The sequence below is a fragment of the Scyliorhinus canicula genome, chromosome 1 (genome assembly GCF_902713615.1).
Source record: "Scyliorhinus canicula chromosome 1, sScyCan1.1, whole genome shotgun sequence".
Taxonomy (NCBI): Eukaryota; Metazoa; Chordata; class Chondrichthyes; order Carcharhiniformes; family Scyliorhinidae; genus Scyliorhinus; species Scyliorhinus canicula.
In genome coordinates this window covers 167,804,559-167,827,767 of record NC_052146.1, presented here as the reverse complement: position 1 = coordinate 167,827,767, position 23,209 = coordinate 167,804,559, and the positions used below count along the sequence as shown (strand labels likewise).

Genomic DNA, 23,209 nt, shown 5'->3' with positions numbered 1-23,209 from the left:
ATCGAACCTGGGACCTCAGCGCCGTGAGGCGGTTGCGCTAACCACTAGGCCACCGTGCTGCCCTCAAAATCCCAGAATAAGGACTGTATTTTTATACATTTTACAGCTTAGGGGTGGTCCCCTTAAATTCCTAGATACACCTATGATTTGGCAAGGATCCAGAACATGTACATATATGGAATTATTCTTCGAGGTCGGGAGGTTATTTTTGACATAATCATTAGCACAAGTCACTATTAATGCTATTACAAAGGTTTTTCTTATCCCATGGCCAATGTTTATTTGTTTCAACTGGTCAAACGAGCTTAATTGCGCTATCTCCGCAATAAAGTAACGCTTCCCATTCATTCCATTCTTTGACTTTTTGACCTCTCTGCTTTCACAGATGCGGGTCAGAACATTAAATAGTACTAAAGCCACACTCCCCTTTTTCCATCCCATGACCTTCTGACATCTCTCCTTTCACAGATGCCGGTCAGAACACGCTCCCTTTATTTCATCCCTTGACCTGTTGACATCTTTTTCACAGAGCTTTTCAGAACTGTTATATTAACCCTATCAGCGAAGTTCCAAATGAAATCCACTTCTACACCCGGGCCCCGTGAGCTCGCTCGTGCTCTCTCTTTCTCTCGCTCCTCTCTCTCTCTCACATACTCTCTCTCACATACTCTCCCCGGGCCCCGTGAGCTCGCTCGTGCTCTCTCTCTTTCTCTCTCTCCTCTCTCTCTCTCTTCTCTCTCTCTCTCCCCAGGCACTGCGGACTCTCTCTCTCTCTCTCTCTCTCACTCTCCCCGAGCCACGCAAGCTCTTTCTCTCTCCCGCTCTCTCTCCCAGCGGGCCCCGCTCTCTCTCTCTCGCTGTCTCTCTCTCACGCTCTCTCGCTCTCGCTCTCTCTCTCTCTCTCTCTGTCCCTACACACACAAAGATCCTGTCCTCTCTCCCCAGCACAATTGCTGCTGCTGTTGGTGATTGAATCGAAGACTATTCCTCTCCCACATTTACTGCTGCTAGAATCACTTGTGATTGGGGGTGTAGTGTCTTCGACTTCAGTGATCTCTTTTACTAGAATTTTGAACACCAGGGACCCCATGGATTGGCTCTGGGGGTCACAATATGGCCTGTGGGCCATGTGTTGGACAAGCCTGTCCTATTCAACAGCATTTCTACTCTTTGCCATAGAGTAATAGAATCATACAGTGCAGAAAAGGCCCTTTGGCCCATCTCATCTGTGCCGGTCGAAAGTACTTTTTGTCATTCCTTCTTGTCCACTCCTTTGCCCATTGATACGACGGCCTACATCGCACATCCTTTAGGGAGCATCACTCCATGCAGTACCCAATACTGAATACCAGTTTGAGAGTAGCGCACACCCTGAAGACCTGTGCAATTCCTGCCTCTTCCTATTCTTCTTGATGGCCACCTACTTAATATCAAGAGCTCTCACGGTCTGTGGGTGGCCAACTCCCACAACGTACAATTCAGGTAACTTAATCTCTCTGATGCTCCACTGTGACTGCAGCTGCTTTTCAAACTCTGAAATCCTCAGCTTAGAGTCAGAGAGGTTTACTTGTCCATGCTGCCCAGTTTTTACTGCTAAGCTAGTCCCAATTGTCCCCCTTTAGCCCATATCGCTCTATACCCATCTTACCCATATAACTGTCTAAATGCTTTTTAAAAGGCAAAATTGTACTCGCTTAACTATTGCCTCTGGCAGCCCATTCCAAACACTCACCACCCTCTGTGTGAAAGAATTGCCCATCTGGGCCCTTTTGTATCTCTCCCCTCGCACCTTAAACCTATGCCCTCTAGTTTTAGACTCCTCTACCTTTGGGAAAGGATAGAACATAGAACGATACAGCGCAGTACAGGCCCTTCGGCCCTCGATGTTGCACCGACATGGAAAAAAATCTAAAGGCCATCTAACCTACACTATGCCCTTATCATCCATATGCTTATCCAATAAATTTTTAAATGCCCTCAATGTTGGCGTGTTCACTACTGTTGCAGGTAGGGCATTCCACGGCCTCACCACTCTTTGCGTAAAAAACCCACCTCTGACCTCTGTCCTATATCTATTACCCCTCAATTTAAGGCTATGTCCCCTCGTGCTAGCCACCTCCATCCGCGGGAGAAGGCTCTCGCTGTCCACCCTATCTAACCCTCTGATCATTTTGTATGCCTCTATTAAGTCACCTCTTAACCTTCTTCTCTCTAACGAAAACAACCTCAAGTCCATCAGCCTTTCCTCATAAGATTTTCCCTCCATACCAGGCAACATCCTGGTAAATCTCCTCTGCACCCGTTCCAAAGCTTCCACGTCCTTCCTATAATGAGGCGACCAGAACTGTACGCAATACTCCAAATGCGGCCGTACTAGAGTTTTGTACAACTGCAACATGACCTCATGGCTCCGGAACTCAATCCCTCTACCAATAAAGGCCAACACACCATAGGCCTTCTTCACAACCCTATCAACCTGGGTGGCAACTTTCAGGGATCTATGTACATGGACACCGAGATCCCTCTGCTCATCCACACTACCAAGAATTTTACCATTAGCCAAATATTCCGCATTTCTGTTATTCTTTCCAAAGTGAATCACCTCACACTTCTCCACATTAAACTCCATTTGCCACCTCTCAGCCCAGCTCTGCAGCTTATCTATGTCCCTCTGTAACCTGCAACATCCTTCCGCACTGTCTACAACTCCACCGACTTTAGTGTCGTCTGCAAATTTACTCACCCATCCTTCTGCGCCCTCCTCTAGGTCATTTATAAAAATGACAAACAGCAACGGCCCCAGAACAGATCCTTGTGGTACGCCACTCGTAACTGAACTCCATTCTGAACATTTCCCATCAACTACCACTCTCTGTCTTCTTTCAACTAGCCAATTTCTGATCCACATCTCTAAATCACCCTCAATCCCCAGCCTCCGTATTTTCTGCAATAGCCGACCGTGGGGAACCTTATCAAACGCTTTACTGAAATCCATATACACCACATCAACTGCTCTACCCTCGTCTACCTGTTCAGTCACCTTCTCAAAGAACTCGATAAGGTTTGTGAGGCATGACCTACCCTTCACAAAACCATGCTGACTGTCCCTAATCATATTATTCCTATCTAGATGATTATAAATCGTATCTTTTATAATCCTCTCCAAGACTTTACCCACCACAGACGTTAGGCTCACCAGCCTATAGTTACCGGGGTTATCTCTACTCCCCTTCTTGAACAAAGGGACCACATTTGCTATCCTCCAGTCCTTTGGCACTATTCCTGTAGCCAATGATGACCTAAAAATCAAAGCCAAAGGCTCAGCAATCTCTTCCCTGGCTTCCCAGAGAATCCTAGGATAAATCCTATCCGGCCCCGGGGACTTATCTATTTTCACCTTGTCCAGAATTGCCAACACTTCTTCCCTACACACCTCAATGCCATCTATTCTAATAGCCTGGGTCTCAGCATTCTCCTCCACAATATTATCTTTTTCTTGAGTGAATACTGACGAAAAGTATTCATTTAGTATCTCGCTTATCTCCTCAGCCTCCACACACAACTTCCCACCACTGTCCTTGACTGGCCCTACTCTTACCCTAGTCATTCTTTTATTCCTGACATACCTATAGAAAGCTTTTGGGTTTTCCTTGATCCTATCTGCCAAAGACTTCTCATGTCCCCTCCTTGCTCGTCTCAGCTCTCTCTTTAGATCCTTCCTCGCTTCCTTGTAAATATCAAGCGCCCCAACTGAAACTTCACGCCTCATCTTCACATAGGCCTCCTTCTTCCTCTTAACAAGAGATTCCACTTCTTTGGTAAACCACGGTTCCCTCGCTCGACCCCTTCCTCCCTGCCTGACTGGTACGTACTTATCAAGAACATGCAATAGCTGTTCCTTGAACAAGCTCCACATATCCAGTGTGCCCAACCCTTGCAGCCTACTTCTCCAACCAACACATCCTAAGTCATGTCTAATGGCATCATAATTGCCCTTCCCCCAGCTATAACTCTTGCCCTGCGGGGTATACTTATCCCTTTCCATCACTAACGTAAAGGTCACCGAATTGTGGTCACTGTTTCCAAAGTGCTCACCTACCTCCAGATCTAACACCTGGCCTGGTTCATTACCCAAAACCAAATCCAATGTGGCCTCGCCTCTTGTTGGCCTGTCAACATATTGTGTCAGGAAACCCTCCTGCACACATTGTACAAAGAACGACCCATCTAATGTACTCGAACTATATCTTTTCCAGTCAATATTTGGAAAGTTGAAGTCTCCCATAACAACTACCCTGTTACTTTCGCTCTTTTCCAGAATCATCTTCGCCATCCTTTCCTCTACATCCCTAGAACTATTAGGTGGCCTATAGAAAACTCCCAACAGGGTGACCTCTCCTTTCCTGTTTCTAACCTCAGCCCATACTACCTCAGAAGAAGAGTCCCCATCTAGCATCCTTTCCGCCACCGTAATACTGTCCTTGACTAGCAGCGCCACACCTCCCCCTCTTTTGCCCCCTTCTCTGAGCTTACTAAAACACCTAAACCCCGGAACCTGCAACAACCATTCCTGTCCCTGCTCTATCCATGTCTCTGAAATGGCCACAACATCGAAGTCCCAGGTACCAACCCATGCTGCCAGTTCCCCTACCTTATTTCGTATACTCCTGGCATTGAAGTAGACACACTTCAAACCACCTACCTGAACACTGGCACCCTCCTGCGAAGTCAAATCTGTGCTCCTGACCTCTATACTCTCAATCTCCCGTACCCCAAAACTACAATCCAGGTTCCCATGCCCCTGCTGAATTAGTTTAAACCCCCCCAAAGAGCACTAACAAATCTCCCCCCCAGGATATTGGTGCCCCTCAGGTTCAGATGTAGACCATCCTGTCTATAGAAGTCCCACCTTCCCCAGAAAGAGCCCCAGTTATCCAGAAATCTGAATCCCTCCCGCCTGCACCATCCCTGTAGCCACGTGTTTAATTGCTCTCTCTCCCTATTCCTCATCTCACTATCACGTGGCACGGGCAACAACCCAGAGATAACAACTCTGTTTGTTCTCGCTCTGAGCTTCCATCCTAGCTCCCTAAAGGCTTGCCTGACATCCTTGTCCCCTTTCCTACCTATGTCGTTAGTGCCAATGTGGACTATGACTTGGGGCTGCTCCCCCTCCCCCTTAAGGACCCGGAAAACACGATCCGAGACATCACGTACCCTTGCACCTGGGAGGCAACATACCAAACGTGAGTCTCTCTCACTCCCACAAAATCTCCTATCTGTGCCCCTGACTATTGAGTCCCCAATTACTAATGTTCTACTCCTTCCCCCCCTTCCCTTCTGAGCAACAGGGACAGACTCCGTGCCAGAGGCCCGTACCCCATGGCTTACCCCTGGTAAGTCGTCCCCCCCCACAAGTATCCAAAACGGTATACTTGTTACTCAGGGGAACGACCGCAGGGGGTCCCTGCACTGACTGCTTCTTCCCAGTCCCTCTTACAGTTACCCATCTATCTCCAGTCTTTGGTGTAACTACTTCCCTGAAGCTCCTATCTATGACCCCCTCTGCCTCCCGAATGATCCAAAGTTCATCCAGCTCAAGCTCCAGGTCCCTAACACGGTTTTTGAGGAGCTGGAGTTGGGTGCACTTCCCACAGATGAAATCAGCAGGGACACTGACGGCGTCCCTCACCTCAAACATTCTGCAGGAGGAGCAGTGTACTGCCTTCCCTGACATCACCTCTAGATTTTAAAAAAAACAAGAAAAAGAAAGGAAGAGCTTACCTGATATTACCTCAAACCCTGCTCCCGCTGAAAGGTAAGCAAATTTAAAGGCACTCACTCACCTTCACGACAGGCCCCTGCTCCCGCTTCCCAACCACCGTGGGGTGGGGGGGGTTGGTTAGAGGAGGAGGTAGGGTGGGAAACACTCACTAAGTGTTTCGGGTTTAACTGTCACTTGCCAACAGCCACTCCACAAACCACCTTCAACTTAGGCTGACCGCACTGCACGTATGCAAATTTCCCCAGAACAGCTGATCAGTAGCTCTGCTCTGCTGCCCTCTGCTGGATGATTGCCTTCACTCAAACTCCTCGGGTGTCCTTCGCAGATTCACCTTCAACTTAGGCTGACCGCACTGCACGTATGCAAATTTCCCCAGAACAGCTGATCAGTAGCTCTGCTCTGCTGCCCTCTGCTGGATGATTGCCTTCACTCAAACTCCTCGGGTCTCCTTCGCAGATTCACCTTCAACTTAGGCTGACCGCACTGCACGTATGCAAATTTCCCCAGAACAGCTGATCAGTAGCTCTGCTCTGCTGCCCTCTGCTGGATGATTGCCTTCACTCAAACTCCTCGGGTCTCCTTCGCAGATTCACCTTCAACTTAGGCTGACCGCACTGCACGTATGCAAATTTCCCCAGAACAGCTGATCAGTAGCTCTGCTCTGCTGCCCTCTGCTGGATGATTGCCTTCACTCAAACTCCTCGGGTCTCCTTCGCAGATTCACCTTCAACTTAGGCTGACCGCACTGCACGTATGCAAATTTCCCCAGAACAGCTGATCAGTAGCTCTGCTCTGCTGCCCTCTGCTGGATGATTGCCTTCACTCAAACTCCTCGGGTCTCCTTCGCAGATTCACCTTCAACTTAGGCTGACCGCACTGCACGTATGCAAATTTCCCCAGAACAGCTGATCAGTAGCTCTGCTCTGCTGCCCTCTGCTGGATGATTGCCTACACTCAAACTCCTCGGGTCTCCTTCGCAGATTCACCTTCAACTTCCGCTGACCGCACTGCACGTATGCAAATTTCCCCAGAACAGCTGATCAGTAGCTCTGCTCTGCTGCCCTCTGCTGGATGATTGCCTTCACTCAAACTCCTCGGGTCTCCTTCGCAGATTCACCTTCAACTTAGGCTGACCGCACTGCACGTATGCAAATTTCCCCAGAACAGCTGATCAGTAGCTCTGCTCTGCTGCCCTCTGCTGGATGATTGCCTTCACTCAAACTCCTCGGGTCTCCTTCGCAGATTCACCTTCAACTTCGGCTGACCGCACTGCACGTATGCAAATTTCCCCAGAACAGCTGATCAGTAGCTCTGCTCTGCTGCCCTCTGCTGGATGATTGCCTTCACTCAAACTCCTCGGGTCTCCTTCGCAGATTCACCTTCAACTTCGGCTGACCGCACTGCACGTATGCAAATTTCCCCAGAACAGCTGATCAGTAGCTCTGCTCTGCTGCCCTCTGCTGGATGATTGCCTTCACTCAAACTCCTCGGGTCTCCTTCGCAGATTCACCTTCAACTTAGGCTGACCGCACTGCACGTATGCAAATTTCCCCAGAACAGCTGATCAGTAGCTCTGCTCTGCTGCCCTCTGCTGGATGATTGCCTTCACTCAAACTCCTCGGGTCTCCTTCGCAGATTCACCTTCAACTTAGGCTGACCGCACTGCACGTATGCAAATTTCCCCAGAACAGCTGATCAGTAGCTCTGCTCTGCTGCCCTCTGCTGGATGATTGCCTTCACTCAAACTCCTCGGGTCTCCTTCGCAGATTCACCTTCAACTTAGGCTGACCGCACTGCACGTATGCAAATTTCCCCAGAACAGCTGATCAGTAGCTCTGCTCTGCTGCCCTCTGCTGGATGATTGCCTTCACTCAAACTCCTCGGGTCTCCTTCGCAGATTCACCTTCAACTTAGGCTGACCGCATTGCACGTATGCAAATTTCCCCAGAACAGCTGATCAGTAGCTCTGCTCTGCTGCCCTCTGCTGGATGATTGCCTTCACTCAAACTCCTCGGGTCTCCTTCGCAGATTCACCTTCAATTTAGGCTGACCGCACTGCACGTATGCAAATTTCCCCAGAACAGCTGATCAGTAGCTCTGCTCTGCTGCCCTCTGCTGGATGTTGACCTTATCTATGCCCCTCATTACTTTAATAAAGATAATCTTTACTGTCACAAGTAGGCTTATATTAACACTGCAATAAAGTTACTGTGAAAAGCCCCTAGTCGCCACATTCCAACACCGGTTCGGTTACACAGAGTGAGAATTTAGAAAGTCCAATCCATCCAACAGCACATCTTTCAGGACTTGTGGGAGGAAATCGGAGCACCTGGAGGAAACCCACGTAGACATGGGGAGAAAGTGCAAACTCCACACAGACAGTGACCCAAGCCGGGACTCAAACCTAGGACACTGGAGTTGTGAAGCAACAGTGATACCCACTATGCTTCTGTGCTACCCTAATAGACCTCTATAAGATCACCCCTAAGCCTCCGACACTCCAGGGAAAAAAGTTCCAGTCCATCAAGTGTCTCCTTAAAACTCAAACCATCAAGTCCCGGTAGCATCCCAGTAAATCTTTTCTGCACTCTTAGAACATAGAACATAGAACAGTACAGCACAGAACAGGCCCTTCGGCCCTCAATGTTGTGCCGAGCCATGATCACCCTACTCAAACCCACGTATCCACCCTATACCCGTAACCCAACAACACCCCCCTTAACCTTACTTTCATTAGGACACTACGAGCAATTTAGCACGGCCAATCCACCTAACCCGCACATCTTTGGACTGTGGGAGGAAACCGGAGCACCCGGAGGAAACCCACGCACACGGGGAGGACGTGCAGACTCCACACAGACAGTGACCCAGCCGGGAATCGAACCTGGGACCCTGGAGCTGTGAAGCATTTATGCTAACCACCAGTTGGGCACAGGCATGGAGGGCCGAAGGGCCTGTTCCAGTTGTCATGTGAGTGTCCCTTTAAGAAATGTTTTTGTCTTATCACATGGCTTCAGTGATGTCATTGTGTGGGTTGAGCTGGGCTGGATTTTTGGTTTCGCTTTCACATTTGGTTGTTGTGAACTCTAGACAGAGAAGTGTTTTGACCTGTCTCTGTATTTTAATTTTAAAGAGTTGAAAACCTTTCTTAAAGGGACACGCACATGACACTGCTGTACTTTTCTTTCTTCTATTAACTGAGTAGGTCCTGGGCAGCACGGTGGCCTAGTGGTTAGCACAACCGCCTCACGGCGCTGAGGTCCCAGGTTCGATCCCGGCTCTGGGTCACTGTCTGTGTGGAGTTTGCACATTCTCCCCGTGTCTGCGTGGGTTTCGCTCCCACAACCCAAAAATGTGCAGAGTAGGTGGATTGGCCACGCTAAATTGCCCCTTAGTAAAAAATTTTTTTTAAACTGAGTAGGTCCTGCCCCGATTCGATGAACCAAAATGCGTCACCTCAGATTTATCTAAATTAAAGTCCATCTGCCATTCATGGGCCCACTGGCCCAATTGATCAAGATCCCGTTGTAATCCGAGATGACCTTCTTCACCATCCACTATGCCACCAATCTTGGTGTCATCTGCAAACTTACAAACCATGCATCCTATTTTCTCATCCAAATCATTATTATCCAAATCCCTTATCCCTGAGGCACACTGCTGGTCACAGACCTCCAGTTTGAAAAACAACCCTCTACAACCACCCTTGAGCTTGAGCTGAATTACTCGCTGCACAAGGTCTCCCAGTCTTGAAGTCAAGGTGCAGGAATTGCAAGTAACAAATATCCATCCAGAATGTTTAAAAAAAGCTCTATATTCCCTCTAGTTAGTCCTATGAACAAGTTTGCTGACAATACGGCCATAGTGGGCCAGATCTCGAGTAACGACGAGTCAGAATACAGGAGGGAGATTGAGAACCTAGTGGAGTGGTGCAGCAACAACAATCTATCCCTCAATGACAACAAAACTAAAGAGCTGGTCATTGACTTCAGGAAGCAAAGTACTGTACGCACCCCTGTCAATCGACGAACGGCTGCCACCTCCCGGTGAACCCAACCATTGACCCTCTTAAGGCGAACTTTATCTTCTCGAGACTGAGAAACCCAGCCATGTCACTAACCCAGGTCTCTACACTCGGGGGCTTCGAGTCCCTCCACATTAACAAGATCCATCTCCGGGCTACCAGGGAGGCAAAGGCCAGGACGTTGGCCTCTTTCGCCCCCTGAACTCCCGGCTCTTCCAACACTCCAAAGATCGCTACCTCCGGACTCGGCACCACCTGTGTTTTTAGAACTGTGGACAATGCCTGAGCAAAACCCTGCCAAAACCCTCTAAGCTTCGAGCATGCCCAAAACATGTGGACATGATTTGCTGGGCTTCCCGCGCACCTCGCACACCTGTCCTCTACCCCGGAAAACGTACTAATCCTAGCTACTGTCATGTGTGCCTGGTGGACTACCTTGAACTGTATCAGGCTAAGCCTGGCACATGATGAGGAGGTATTAACCCTGCATAGGGCATCTGCCCATAGACCTGCCTCTATCTCTCCTTCTAGCTTGTCCTCCCACTTTCCCTTAAGCTCCTCCACCGGAGTTTCTTCCGCCTCCGAAAGTTCCTGGTAAATATCTGATACCTTCCCCTCTCCCACCCAGGGACTGGACACTACGTTATTCTGTATCCCCCGTGGCGGCAGCGGCAGAAAGGCCGGAACCTGCTTTCTCCGGAAGTCTTGCACCTGCAAATACCTAAACCCGTTCCCTGCTGGCAATTTGAATTTATCCTCCAAGGCTTTCAAGCTGGGAAAGCTCCCATCTATAAATAGATCCCCCAGCCTTCTCATTTCTGCCCTTTGCCATCTCCGGAACCCACGATCCAGTACAAACCAATGGTTATTATAAATCGGGGTCCAAACCGATGCTCCCTCCTCTCTCTGATATCTCCTCCATTGCCCCCAGATTCTCCGAGCTTCCACCACCACTGGACTTGTGGAGTATCCGGCTGCAGAAAAGGAGGTAGTTGAGGAGGGTTTGTCTACTGAGTCAAATGGGTGGAAGTCAGATATAAGAAAGGAGCAGTCACTTTATTGGGAGTTTTCTATAGACCCCCCCTATAGCAGCAGAGAGATAGAGGAACAGAATGGGCGACAGATCTTGGAAAAGTGCAGAAGTGAGGGAGGTTTTCTAGTACTCTTCGGGAGGGTTTAAACTAATTTGGCAGGTGAATGGGAACTGGATTTGTAGTCCAGCAACTAAGGTAGCCAACGTTCAGGACGCCAAAGCGTGTAGTCGTGCAGTGGGGAAGGCGACATTGACAAAGGAGAGTACTTGCAGGCACGGAGATGGGTTGAAGTGTGTATACTTCAACGCAAGAAGCATCAGGAATAAGGTGGGTGAACTTAAGGCATGGAACGGTAGTTGGGACTACGATGTAGTGGCCATCACGGAAACTTGGATAGAAGAGGGGCAGAAATGGTTGTTGGAGGTCCCTGGTTATAGATGTTTCAATAAGATTAGGAAGGATGGTAAAAGTGGGGGGGGGGGGGGGGTGGCATTGTTAATTAGAGATAGTATAACAGCTGCAGAAAGGCAGTTCGAGGAGGATCTGCCTACTGAGGTAGTATGGGTTGAAGTCAGAAATTGGAAAGGAGCAGTCACCGTGTTGGGAGTTTTCTATAGGCCCCCCAATAGCAGCAGAGATGTGGAGGAACAGATTGGGAAACAGATTTTGGAAAGGTGCAGAAGTCACAGGGTAGTAGTCGTGGGTGACTTCAACTTCCCAAACATTGAGTGGAAACTCTTCAGATCAAATAGTTTGGATGGGGTGGTGTTTGTGCAGTGTGTCCAGGAAGCTTTTCTGACACAATATGTAGATTGTCCGACCAGATGGGAGGCCATATTGGATTTGGTACTTGGTAATGAACCAGGGCAAGTGATAGATTTGTTACTGGGGGAGCATTTTGGAGATAATGACCACAATTCTGTGACTTTCACCTTAGTAATGGAGAGGGATAGGTGCGTGCAACAGGGCAAGGTTTACAGTGGGCGAAAGGTAAATACAATGCTGTCAGACAAGAATTGAAGTGCATAAGTTGGGAACATAGGCTGTCAGGGAAGGACACAAGTGAAATGTGGAACTTGTTCAAGGAACAGATACTATGTGTCCTTGATATGTATGTCCCTGTCAGGCAGGGAAGAGATGGTCGAGTGAGGGAACCATGGTTGACAAGAGAGGTTGAATGTCTTGTTAAGAGGAAGAAGGAGACCCAAGTAAGGCTGAGGAAACAAGGTTCAGACAGGGCGCTGGAGGGATACAAGATAGCCTGGAGGGAACTGAAGAAAGGGATTAGGAGACTAAGAGAGGGCAGGAAAAATCTTTGGCGGGTAGGGTCAAGAAAAACCCCAAGGCCTTTTACACATATGTGAGAATTTTGAGAATGACTAGAGCAAGGGTAGGTCCGATCAAGGATAGTAGCAAGAGATTGTGTATTGGGATAAGAGATTGTGTAAGAGATAGGAGAGTTCTTGAACGAGTACTTTTCTTCAGTATTTACAAATGAGAGGGGCCATTTTGTTGGAGAGGACAGTGTGAAACAGACTGGTAAGCTCGAGGAGATACTTGTTAGGAAGGCAGCACGGTAGCATTGTTGGGCAGCACGGTAGCATTGTGGATAGCACAGTCGCTTCACAGCTCCAGGGTCCCAGGTTCGATTCCGGCTTGGGTCACTGTCTGTGCGGAGTTTGCACATCCTCCCCGTGTGTGCGTGGGTTTCCTCCGGGTGCTCCGGTTTCCTCCCACAGTCCAAAGATGTGTGGGTTAGGTGGATTGGCCATGATAAATTGCCCTTAGTGTCCAAAATTGCCCTTAGTGTTGGGTGGGGTTACTGAGTTATGGGGATAGGGTGGAGGTGTTGACCTTGGGTAGGGGTAGGGTGCTCTTTCCAAGAGCCGGTGCAGACTCGATGGGCCGAATGGCCTCCTTCTGCACTGTAAATTCTATGTAATGTGTTGGGCATTTTGAAAAACTTGAGGATAGACAATTCCCCGGGTCTAACGGGATATATCCAAGGATTCTATGGGAAGCAAGAGATGAAATTGCAGAGCTGTTGGCAATGATCTTTTTGTCCTCGCTGTCAACAGGGGTGGTACCAGAGGATTGGAGAGTGGTGAATGTCGTGCCGCTGTTAAAAAAAGGGAATAGGAATAACCCTGGGAATTATAGGCCAGTTAGTCTTACTTCGGTGGTAGGCAAAGTAATGGAAAGGGTACTGAAGGATAGGATTTCTGAGCATCTGGAAAGACACTGCTTGATTAGGGATAGTCAGCACGGATTTGTGAGGGGTAGGTCTTGCCTTACAAGTCTTATTGACTTCTTTGAGGAGGTGACCAAGCATGTGGATGAAGGTAAAGCAGTGGATGTAGTGTACATGGATTTTAGTAAGGCATTTGATAAGTTTCCCCATGGTCGGCTTATGCAGAAAGTAAGGAGGCATGGGATAGTGGGAAATTTGGCCATTTGGATAACGAACTGGCTAACCAATAGAAGTCAGAGAGTGGTGGTGGATGGCAAATATTCAGCCTGGAACCCAGTTATCAGTGGCATACCACAGGGGTCAGTTCTGGGTCCTCTGCTGATTGTGATTTTCATTAATGACTTGGATGAGGGAGTTGAAGGGTGGGTCAGTAAATTTGCAGACGATACAAAGATTGGTGGAGTTGTGGATAGTGAGGAGGGCTGTTGTCGCTGCAAAGAGACATAGATAGGATGCAGAGCTGGGCTGAGAAGTGGCAGATGGAGTTTAACCCTGAAAAGTGTGAGGATGTCCATTTTGAAAGGACAAATATGAATGCGGAATACAGGGTTAACGGTAGGGTTCTTGGCAATGTGGAGGAGCAGAGAGACCTTGGGGTCTATGTTCATAGATCTTTGAAAGTTGCCACTTAAGTGGATAGAGCTGTGAAGAAGGCCTATGGTGTGTTAACGTTCATTAGCAGAGGGATTGAATTTAAGAGCCATGCAGCTGTACAAAACCTTGGTCAGGCCACATTTGGAGTACTGTGTGCAGTTCTGGTCGCCTAATTTTAGGAAGGATGTGGAAGCTGTGGGAAAGGTGCAAAGGAGATTTATTAGGATGTTGCCTGGAATGGAGTGCAGATCTTACGGGAAAGGTTGAGGGTGTGAGGCCTTTTCTCATTAGAACGGAGAAGGATGAGGGGCGACTTGATAGAGGTTTATAAGATGATCAGTGGAATAGATAGAGTAGACAGTCAGAGACTTTTTCCCCGGGTGGAACAAACCATTACAAGGGGACATAAATTTAAGGCGAATGGTGGAAGATATAGGGGGATGTCAGAGGTAGGTTCTTTACCCAGAGAGTAGTGGGGGCATAGAATGCACTGCCTATGGAAGTAGTTGAGTCGCAACATTAGGGACCTTCAAGCGGCTGTTGGATAGGTACATGGATTATGGTAGAATAATGGAGTGTAGATTAATTTCTTCTTAAGGGCAGCACGGTAGCATTGTGGATAGCACAATTGCTTCACAGCTCCAGGGTCCCAGGTTCGATTTCGGCTTGGGTCACCGTCTGTGCGGAGTCTGCACATCCTCCCCGTGTGTGTGTGGGTTTCCTCCGGGTTCTCCGGCTTCCTCCAACAGTCCAAGTATGTGCAGGTTGGGTGGATTGGCCATGATAAATTGCCCTTAGTGTCCAAAATTGCCCTTAGAACATAGAACAGTACAGCACAGAACAGGCCCTTCGGCCCTCGATGTTGTGCCGAGCCATGATCACCATACTCAAACCCACGTATCCACCCTATACCCCCAACAACCCCCCCTTAACCTTACTTTTTAGGACACTACGGGCAATTTAACATGGCCAATCCACCTAACCCGCACATCTTTGGACTGTGGGAGGAAACCGGAGCACCCGGAGGAAACCCACGCACACAGGGGGAGGACGTGCAGACTCCGCACAGACAGCGACCCAGCCGGGAATCGAACCTGGGACCCTGGAGCTGTGAAGCATTTATGCTAACTACCGTGCTGCCCCTTAGTGTTGGGTGGGGTTACTGGGTTATGGAGATAGGGTGGAGGTGTTGACCTTGGGTATGGTGCTGTTTCTAAGAGCCGGTCCAAACGCATGGACTGAATGGCCTCCTTCTGCACTGTAAATTCTATGATAATCTATGATTAATCTAGGACAAAGGTTCGGAACAACATCGTGGGCCAAAGGGCCTGTTCTGTGCTGTATTTTTCAATGTTCTATGTTCTAAGTAGCAGAGTTGTTGTCATGGGTGACTTCAACTTCTCTAATATTGACTGGAACCTCCTTAGTGCAAATAGCTTGGATGGAGCAGATTTTGTCAGGTGTGTACATGAAGGATTCCTGACTCAATATGCACATAGGCCGACTAGGGGAGAGGCCATATTGGACTTGGTGCTCGACAACGAACCAGGCCAGGTGTCAGATGTCTCGGTGGGAGAGCATTTTGGTGACAATGACCACAACTCCTTGACCTTTACCATAGTCATGGAAAGGGAGAGGAACACATAGAATGGGAAGGCATTTAATTGGGGAAGGAGAAATTTTACTGCTATTAGACAGGAGCTGAGGAGCATAAAGTGGGAACAATGTTCTTGGGGAAATGCACAGCAGTAATGTGGGGATTGTTTAAGGAGTATTTGCTGCGAGTGCTGAATTGTTTTGTCCCACTGAGACGAGGAAGGAATGGTAAGGTGAAGGAGCCTTGGATGACAAGAGAAGTGGAGCTTCTATTCAAGAGGAAAAAGGAAGCTTACATAAGGTTGAGGAAGCAAGGATCTGACTCGGCTCCAGAGGGTTACAAGGAATTCAAAAATGGACTGAGGAGAGCTAGAAGAGGGCATGAAAAAGCCCTGGCGGGAAGGATTAGGGAAAACCCCAAGGCGTTCTACACTTATGTGAGAAATAAGAGGATGATCAGAGTGAGAGTAGGGCCGATCAGGGATAGTGGAGGGAACTTGTGCCTGGTGTCTGAGGAGATGGGGGAGGCCCTAAATGAATATTTTGCTTCAGTATTCACTCGAAAGAGGGACCTTGTTACTCATGGTAACAGCGTGAACCAGGTTGATATTAAGAAGGAGGATGTGCTGGAAATTTTGAAAAGCATCAGGATCGATAAGTCCCCATGGCCAGATGGGATATACCCAAGATTACTACGGGAAGCGAGGGAGGAGATTGCTGTACCGTGGGCAATGATCTTTGCGTCCTAATTCTCCAATGGAATAGTACCGGATGATTGGAGGGAGGTGAATGTTGTTCCCCTGGTCAAGAAAGGGAATAGGGAAATCCCTGGGAATTACAGACTCATCAGTCTTGTGTCTGTGGTGAGCAAAATATTGGAAAGGGTTCTGAGAGATAGGATTTATGATTATTTAGAAAAACATAGTTTGATTAAAGATAGTCAGCATGGCTGTGTGAGGGGCAGGTCATGCCTCACAAGCCTCATTGAATTCTTTGTGGATGTGACGAGACACATTGATGAAGGTCGGGCAGTAGATGTGGTGTATATGGATTTCAGTAAGGCATCTGATAAGGTTCCCCATGGTAGGCTCATTCAGAAAGTTGGGGGCATGGGATACAGGGAAATTTGACTGTCTGGATACAGAATTGGCTGGCCAAAAGAAGACAGCGAGTGGTAGTAGATGGAAAGTATTCCACCTGGAGGTCGGTGACCAGTGGTGTCCCACAGGGATCTGTTCTGGGACCTCTGCTCTTTGTGGTTTTTATAAATGACTTAGGTGAGGAGGTGGAAGGGTGGGTTAGTAAGTTTGTCGATAACACGAAGGTTGGGGGAGCTGTAGATAGTGTTGAGGGTTGTTGCAGGTTACAGCAGGACATTGACAGGATGCAGAGCTGGGTTGAGAAGTGGCAGGTGGAGTTCAACCTTGATAAATGTGAAGTGATTCATTTTGGAAGGTCGAATTAGAATGCTGAATACAGGGTTAAAGGCAGGATTCTTGAAAGTGTGGAGGAACAGAGGGATCTTGGGGTCCACGTATATAGATCCCTCAAAGTTGCCACCCAGGTTGATAGGGTTGAAGGCATATGGTGTGTTGGCTTTCATTAACAGGAGGATTGGGTTTAAGAGCTGCGAGGTTTTGCTGCAGCTTTATAAAACTCTAGTTAGACCACACTTGGAATATTGTGTCCAGTTCTGGTCGCCTCATTATAGGAAGGATGTGGATGCTTTGGAGAGGGTACAGAGGAGATTTACCAGGATGCTGCCTGCACTGGAGGGCATGTCTTATGAAGAAAGGTTGAGGGAGCGAAGAAGGTAGTAAGTGACATGATAGAGGTGTACCAGGTGATGAGAGGAACGAATAGAGTGGATAGCCAGAGACTTTTCCCCAGGGTGGAAATGGCTGTCACGAGGGGACATCATTTTAAGGTGATTGGAGGAAGGTATAGGGGAGATGTCAGAGGTAGGTTTTTTACATAGAGTGTGGTGGGTGTGTGGAATGCACTGCCAGCAGAGGTGGTGGAGTCAGAGTCATTAGGGACATTTAAGCGACTCTTAGACAGACACATGGACAGCAGCAAATTGAAGGGGTGTAGGTTAGGTTGATTTTAGATTAGGATAAATGGTCGGCACAACATCGTGGGCTGAAGGGCCTGTACTGTGCTGTACTGTTTTATGTTCTATGTAACCCTCCCTAGGTGTGCAGTCATCGCTCAAATTGCCCTGAACAGAATATCAATGTAGATATTTTTGTTAGCTGGAAGAGACATGTTAATAAGTTAAAAGCAAATTACTCCGGATGCTGGAATCTGATACAAAAACAGAAAATACCGGACAATCGCAGCAGGTCTGACAACATCTGTGGAAAGAAATGAGCTAACGTTTTGAGTCTGGATGACTCTTTGTTAGTGGTTTTAAGTTACTCTGCTGACACAGCTTTGATTGTTCCACTCATTACCAAGGAGCTACCTCCTCTCATAGAGCCATATCTTCCACACAACCTACTGTCTTCAGGAGCATTTGGTATTGGGGATTAATAAACCAGTGTGAAAATTCTAGGATTTTTACTTTAGAAATCACGTTGCTGTGTTGATTGACTTTTGATCTGATTGTGTTTTTCTAGGTAAACGTCCAAGGTGGCGCTATTGCTTTAGGTCACCCCTTAGGAATGTCTGGATGCCGCATCCTGGTCACACTTATCTACGCTTTGGAGAGAACAGGAGGAAAGCGTGGGATTGCTGCTTTGTGTATTGGTGGGGGAATGGGAATAGCAATGTGTGTTGAAAGGCAATGAATCAGACTTGTACTTTGGTTGCAACAAATCCTACAATCATAACAACGGATAAAAATGAGCAAGCATTTCACACTGCCCCTTCACCAACATCAAATTAAAGGGTGACTGCACACTGTTGTTCATGATTTGATTTTTCTTCTTCAATACTTTGGCCCAATATTTGCGGCAAAAATAATGGGAGTCCACAATCGATGCCATTATTAAGGTGTAATGAAAGAAAACAATTTGTGGTGAGGATGAGAAATGCCATAAGTTGCAAATCGCCATGATGACTTTTCCTGCTCTGCTGTTTGCCCCACATAAACCCATCAACGTCTCCGTGAGTGTCGAGAAATAACTGCAATTGCATTGGAGGGACAAATTCAACCACAGCAAGTTAGGGTTGTTATTGATGTACAGCTTATTAGTGGGATATATATGTTTCCATGACTTTCCACTTTGAAACTAGTTGGCAATAAATGATCACTGTTCTGTACATGCTATGTAAAGCATGTAACCCGATTGCAAATTAAACCTGGGGCATTATAAAAAGAAGTACAGAAACAATACCAGTAATGACACGCCCAATTCCAGATTCACCAACATTACCACACATTATACCATCTCTCTGTTACTGACCATTACAGAGCCCCCTTAGCCACAATGGAAAAATAGAAGTCACCACTAAATAAGCATACTAAATGACATTTATAAATGAACTCAAGCCAAATTGCAAAAGTCAGCATCACCATTGTGAATTCCTGTGCTGCCAGTACCCTGTGTATCTTTGCCAATCCTAATGTTACCTCAGTGGCTGCTGACATTCGGTGGGCAAACTGCCAATGACCTTGGAAGCAACTCTGGTTTTAAAAGGTCCAGATGCTGACTTTACCATCTCAGCATAGTGGTATGGTTGTTTCACCGTAAAGAGCACTGGCAGACATGGAAGATGAAATCTCAGTGGAACTACTATCACACCCTGGGGGTACCTCAGCAATCCAAGTTAACTGTTGGGGAAAGACTGCTGGACCATAAGCCCCTTTGTCTATTGTAATTCACAGCCATGGTGTCTGTGGGATTAAGCAGTGTCAGCTAGCTTTGTGGTGTTAGGATGCACACAGCAAATATTCAACTCAGCAGGCAGCACAAAATTGGCATGTTGGCTACATTACATTGAATGGACACAGGTTAATTGTGATTCATGTGCCTGTTTTTTGGAGGCGGTCCAACTTGGTCTTTGTTATCTTTCACCACATAATGAGGTTAATGTTCCCAATGGAAAATAAATGTAATCCATTGTGCATCCTTGTGTTGGAAGTCAATGTACACGCCATCGATTGTATTATCCTCTTCATCCCTCGTTATTTCACCAATGAATTGAATCGAGTTAGGCAAACATGTTTTACCTTGAACAAATCAGAACTTTCATTGATTAGCCCAGATTGTTCAATGTAAAAGGTTCGATTTGGCCGAGTGGGCTGAATCCAAATAGAGGTTTACGGTCTGGAAACAGGCCCTTCGGCCCAGCTGGTCCATACCGCCAAGTTTTTAACCACTAAGCTAGTCCCAATTTTTTTGAATTGTGTTTGGAATAGTCAGTGCAAACTATATAAAATCACAACCCCTTGAATAAACATTTGTTGAAGTCACATGTTCAAAAGAAGTCCAAAGAAACCTCCATCTGAAAATGAATACTTAAAAAACAATTCGAAACTGATTTCTCTGCCTGCAAGAATTTCACAAGTTTACATGGCCTGATCCTATTTTGCAGAGAATTAATGCAGAACATCGTAGGGCAATTGGGATTGAAGGAAGACAATTCCCCAGGGCCTGATGACCTACATCCGAGGGTGTTAAAGGAAATGGAAGCGGAGACAGTGGATCTAATGGTTATAATATTCAAAAAATCTCTGGATGCAGGAAAGATTCCAGTGGATGGGGAAAATGCTAATGTAATGCCCTTATTCAAAAAGGGAGAGAGACAGACTATAGACCAGTTAATTTAACATCTGCTGTTAAACAGGATATTAGGAAAATCAATACGCAATCCATCACAATCAGGTAAATCATGGTTTATTAATTTGCTTGAGCTCTTCAAAGATGTAATAAGCCAAGTGGATAATGGGGAATCCTGTAGATGTAGTATATCTGGATTTCCAGAAGGCATTTGATATGGTGCCACACAAAAGTTTAATATACAAGGTAAGATGACATAGACATAGAATTTACAGTGCAGAAGGAAGCCATTCAGCCCATCGAGTCTGCACCGGCTCTTGGAAAGAGCACCCTACCCAAGCCCATACCTCCACCCTATCCCCATAACCCAGTAACCCCATCTAACACTAAGGGCAATTTATCACGGCCAATCCACCTAACCTGCACATCTTTGGACTGTTGGAGGAAACCCACGCACACACGGGGAGGACGTGCAGACTCCGCACAGACAGTGACCCAGCCGGGAATCGAACCAGGGACCCTGGAGCTGTGAAGCATTTGTGCTAACCACTGCTGCCTGGGATATGGGGTAATTTATTTGCTAGGATAGAAGTCTAGCTAGCCAACAGAAATCAGAGAGTAGGGATAAATGTTTTTTTTTCCTGCGTGGCAAGATGTAACCAGTGGGGTGCCACAGGGTTTGGTCCTTGGGGCCCCAACTATTTACAATATACATTAATGACTTGAATGCAGGGAAAATGAAACTATAGCAAAATTTGCAGATGACACCAAAATAGGTGGGATAGCAAGTTTCAGTGAGGATATAAGAAAATTACAAATACATCGATAGGTTAGGTGAGTCAAAATTTGGTAGATGGAGTTTAACATGTGAGGTTATCCATTTTCATAGAAAAATGGAAAGGCATCTCATCTAAATGGAGAGAACCTTCAGAGTGCTTGGGTGCAGAGGGATCTGGGTGTCCTCATGCATGAATCGCAGAAAAGCAGCATGCAGATACAGCAGGTAATAAGGAAGCCAAATGGAATTTTGGCCTTTACAGCTAAAGGAATAGAGTATAAAAGTACAGAACAGCGCCAGAGTCCCAGGTTCGATTCCCCGCTGGGTCACTGTGCAGAGTCTGCACGTTCTCCCCGTGTCTGCGTGGGTTTCCTCCGGGTGCTCCGGTTTCCTCCCACAGTCCAAAGACATGCAGGTTAGGTGGATTGGCCATGATAAATTGCCCTTAGTGTCCAAAAAGGTTAGGAGGGGTTGTTGGGTTACAGGGATAGAGTGGAAGTGAGGGCTTAAGTGGGTTGGTGCAGACTCGAATGGCCTCCTGCACTGTATGTCTATGTTCCCACATTTGGGCCCATATCTCTCTATATCCATCTTTCCCATATAACTCTAAATACTTTATTGTATCTGCTACTGCCTCCGGCAGCTCGTTCCAGACACTCACCACCCTCTGTATGGGAAAAATTGCCCCTCTGGACCATTTTGTGAAAAAATAGCCCCTCTGGTCCCTTTTGTTTCTCCTCTCACCTTGAACCTATGCCCTCTAGTTTTAGACTCCCCTACCTTTGGGAAAAGATATTGACTATCTACCTCATCTATGCCATTCATTATTTTACAGACGTCTATAAGATCACCCCTAAGCCTCCTATGCTCCATGGAAAAAGGTTCCAGTCTAACCAGCCTCTACTTAAAACTCAAACCATCAAGTCCTAATAGCATCCTAGTAAATCTTTTCTGCACTCTTTCTAGTTTAATAATATCCTTTCTATAATAGGGTGACCAGAACTGGACACAGTATTCCAAGTGTGGCCTTACTGATGTCTTGTACAACTTCAGCAAGATGTCCCAACTTCAATGTATTCAATGTTCTGACAAATGAAACCATGCATGCCGAATGCCTTCTTCATCACCCACAGTATTGGCGACGCATTTTGGTGCACCTGCAACTCCACTTTCAAGGCGCTATGAACCTCTTTATTCTATAACTCTCCCCAACATCCTACCATTAACTGAGTAGGTCCTGCCCCGATTCGATCTACCAAAATGCATTATCTAATTTAAATAAGTTTGCGGACGACACAAAGGTTGGTGGAATTGCGGAGAGTGTTACCAATCGGAATACTTCAGAGTATCATATTGGCGACGCTAAAGAGCAACATAATGTTGCTCTTTAGCGTCGCCAATATGATACTGAGGCTCTTTTTATGATATGATGTTATGTCCCAACAGCGTCGCCAATACTGTGGGTGTTTCTGTTTCTCTTACTGAACCACAAGGCTTTCCCATATATCATCGAGAAATACAGCACAGAACAGGCCCTTCGGCCCACGATGTTGTGCCAAACTTTTGTCATAGGTTAATCATAGATCATAGAATTTTGGACACTAAGGGCAATTTATCATGGCCAATCCACCCTACCTGCACATCTTTGGACTGTGGGAGGAAACCGGAGTACCCAGAGGAAACCCACGCACATACGAGGAAGATGTGCAGACTCCACACAGTGACCCAAGCCGAAATCGCACCTGGGACCCTGGAGCTGTGAAGCAATTGTGCTATCCACAATGCTACCGTGCTGCCCTTAAGAACAAATTAATCTACACTCCATTATTCTACCCTAATCCATGTACCTATCCAATAGCCGCGTGAAGGTCCCTAACGTTTCCGACTCAACTACTTCCACAGGCAGTGCATTCCATGCCCCCACTACTCTGATATCCCCCCCATATCTTAAATTTACCTTAAATTTATGTCCCCTTGTAATGGTTTGTTCCACCCAGGGAAAAAGTCTCTGACTGTCTACTCTATCCCCCTGATCATCTTATCAACCTCTATCAAGTCGCCCCTCATCCTTCTCTGTTCTAATGAGAAAAGGCCTAGCACCCTCAACCTTTCCTCGTAAGACCTACTCTCCATTCCAGGCAACATCCTGGTAAATCTCCTTTGCACCTTTTCCAAATGAGGTGACCAGAACTGCACACAGTACTCCAAATGTGGCCTGACCAAGGTTTTGTACAGCTGCAGCATCACCTCACGGCTCTTAAATTCAATCCCTCTGCTAATGAACGCTAGCACACCATAGGCCTTCTTCACAGCTCTATCCACTTGAGTGGCAACTTTCAAAGATCTATGAACATAGACCCCAAGATCTCTCTGCTCCTCTACATTGCCAAGAACCCTATCGTTAACCCTGTATTCCGCAT

The 23,209-nt window shown here is 47.0% G+C and overlaps 1 protein-coding gene across 2 annotated transcripts in view; it reads left to right on the top strand.

Annotated features, from left to right (window-relative positions):
* The window catches only part of acat2 (acetyl-CoA acetyltransferase 2), a 127,180-nt gene extending 108,979 nt beyond the window's left edge, over window positions 1–18,201 (top strand). For both annotated transcript variants that reach the window (XM_038802295.1, XM_038802302.1), the window contains exon 9: window positions 17,906–18,201. In XM_038802295.1, coding sequence (XP_038658223.1) covers window positions 17,906–18,076 — 171 coding nt within the window. In that variant the 3' untranslated portion in view covers window positions 18,077–18,201. The remainder of the gene's footprint in view (window positions 1–17,905) is intronic.
* Window positions 18,202–23,209: the final 5,008 nt, after the last annotated feature.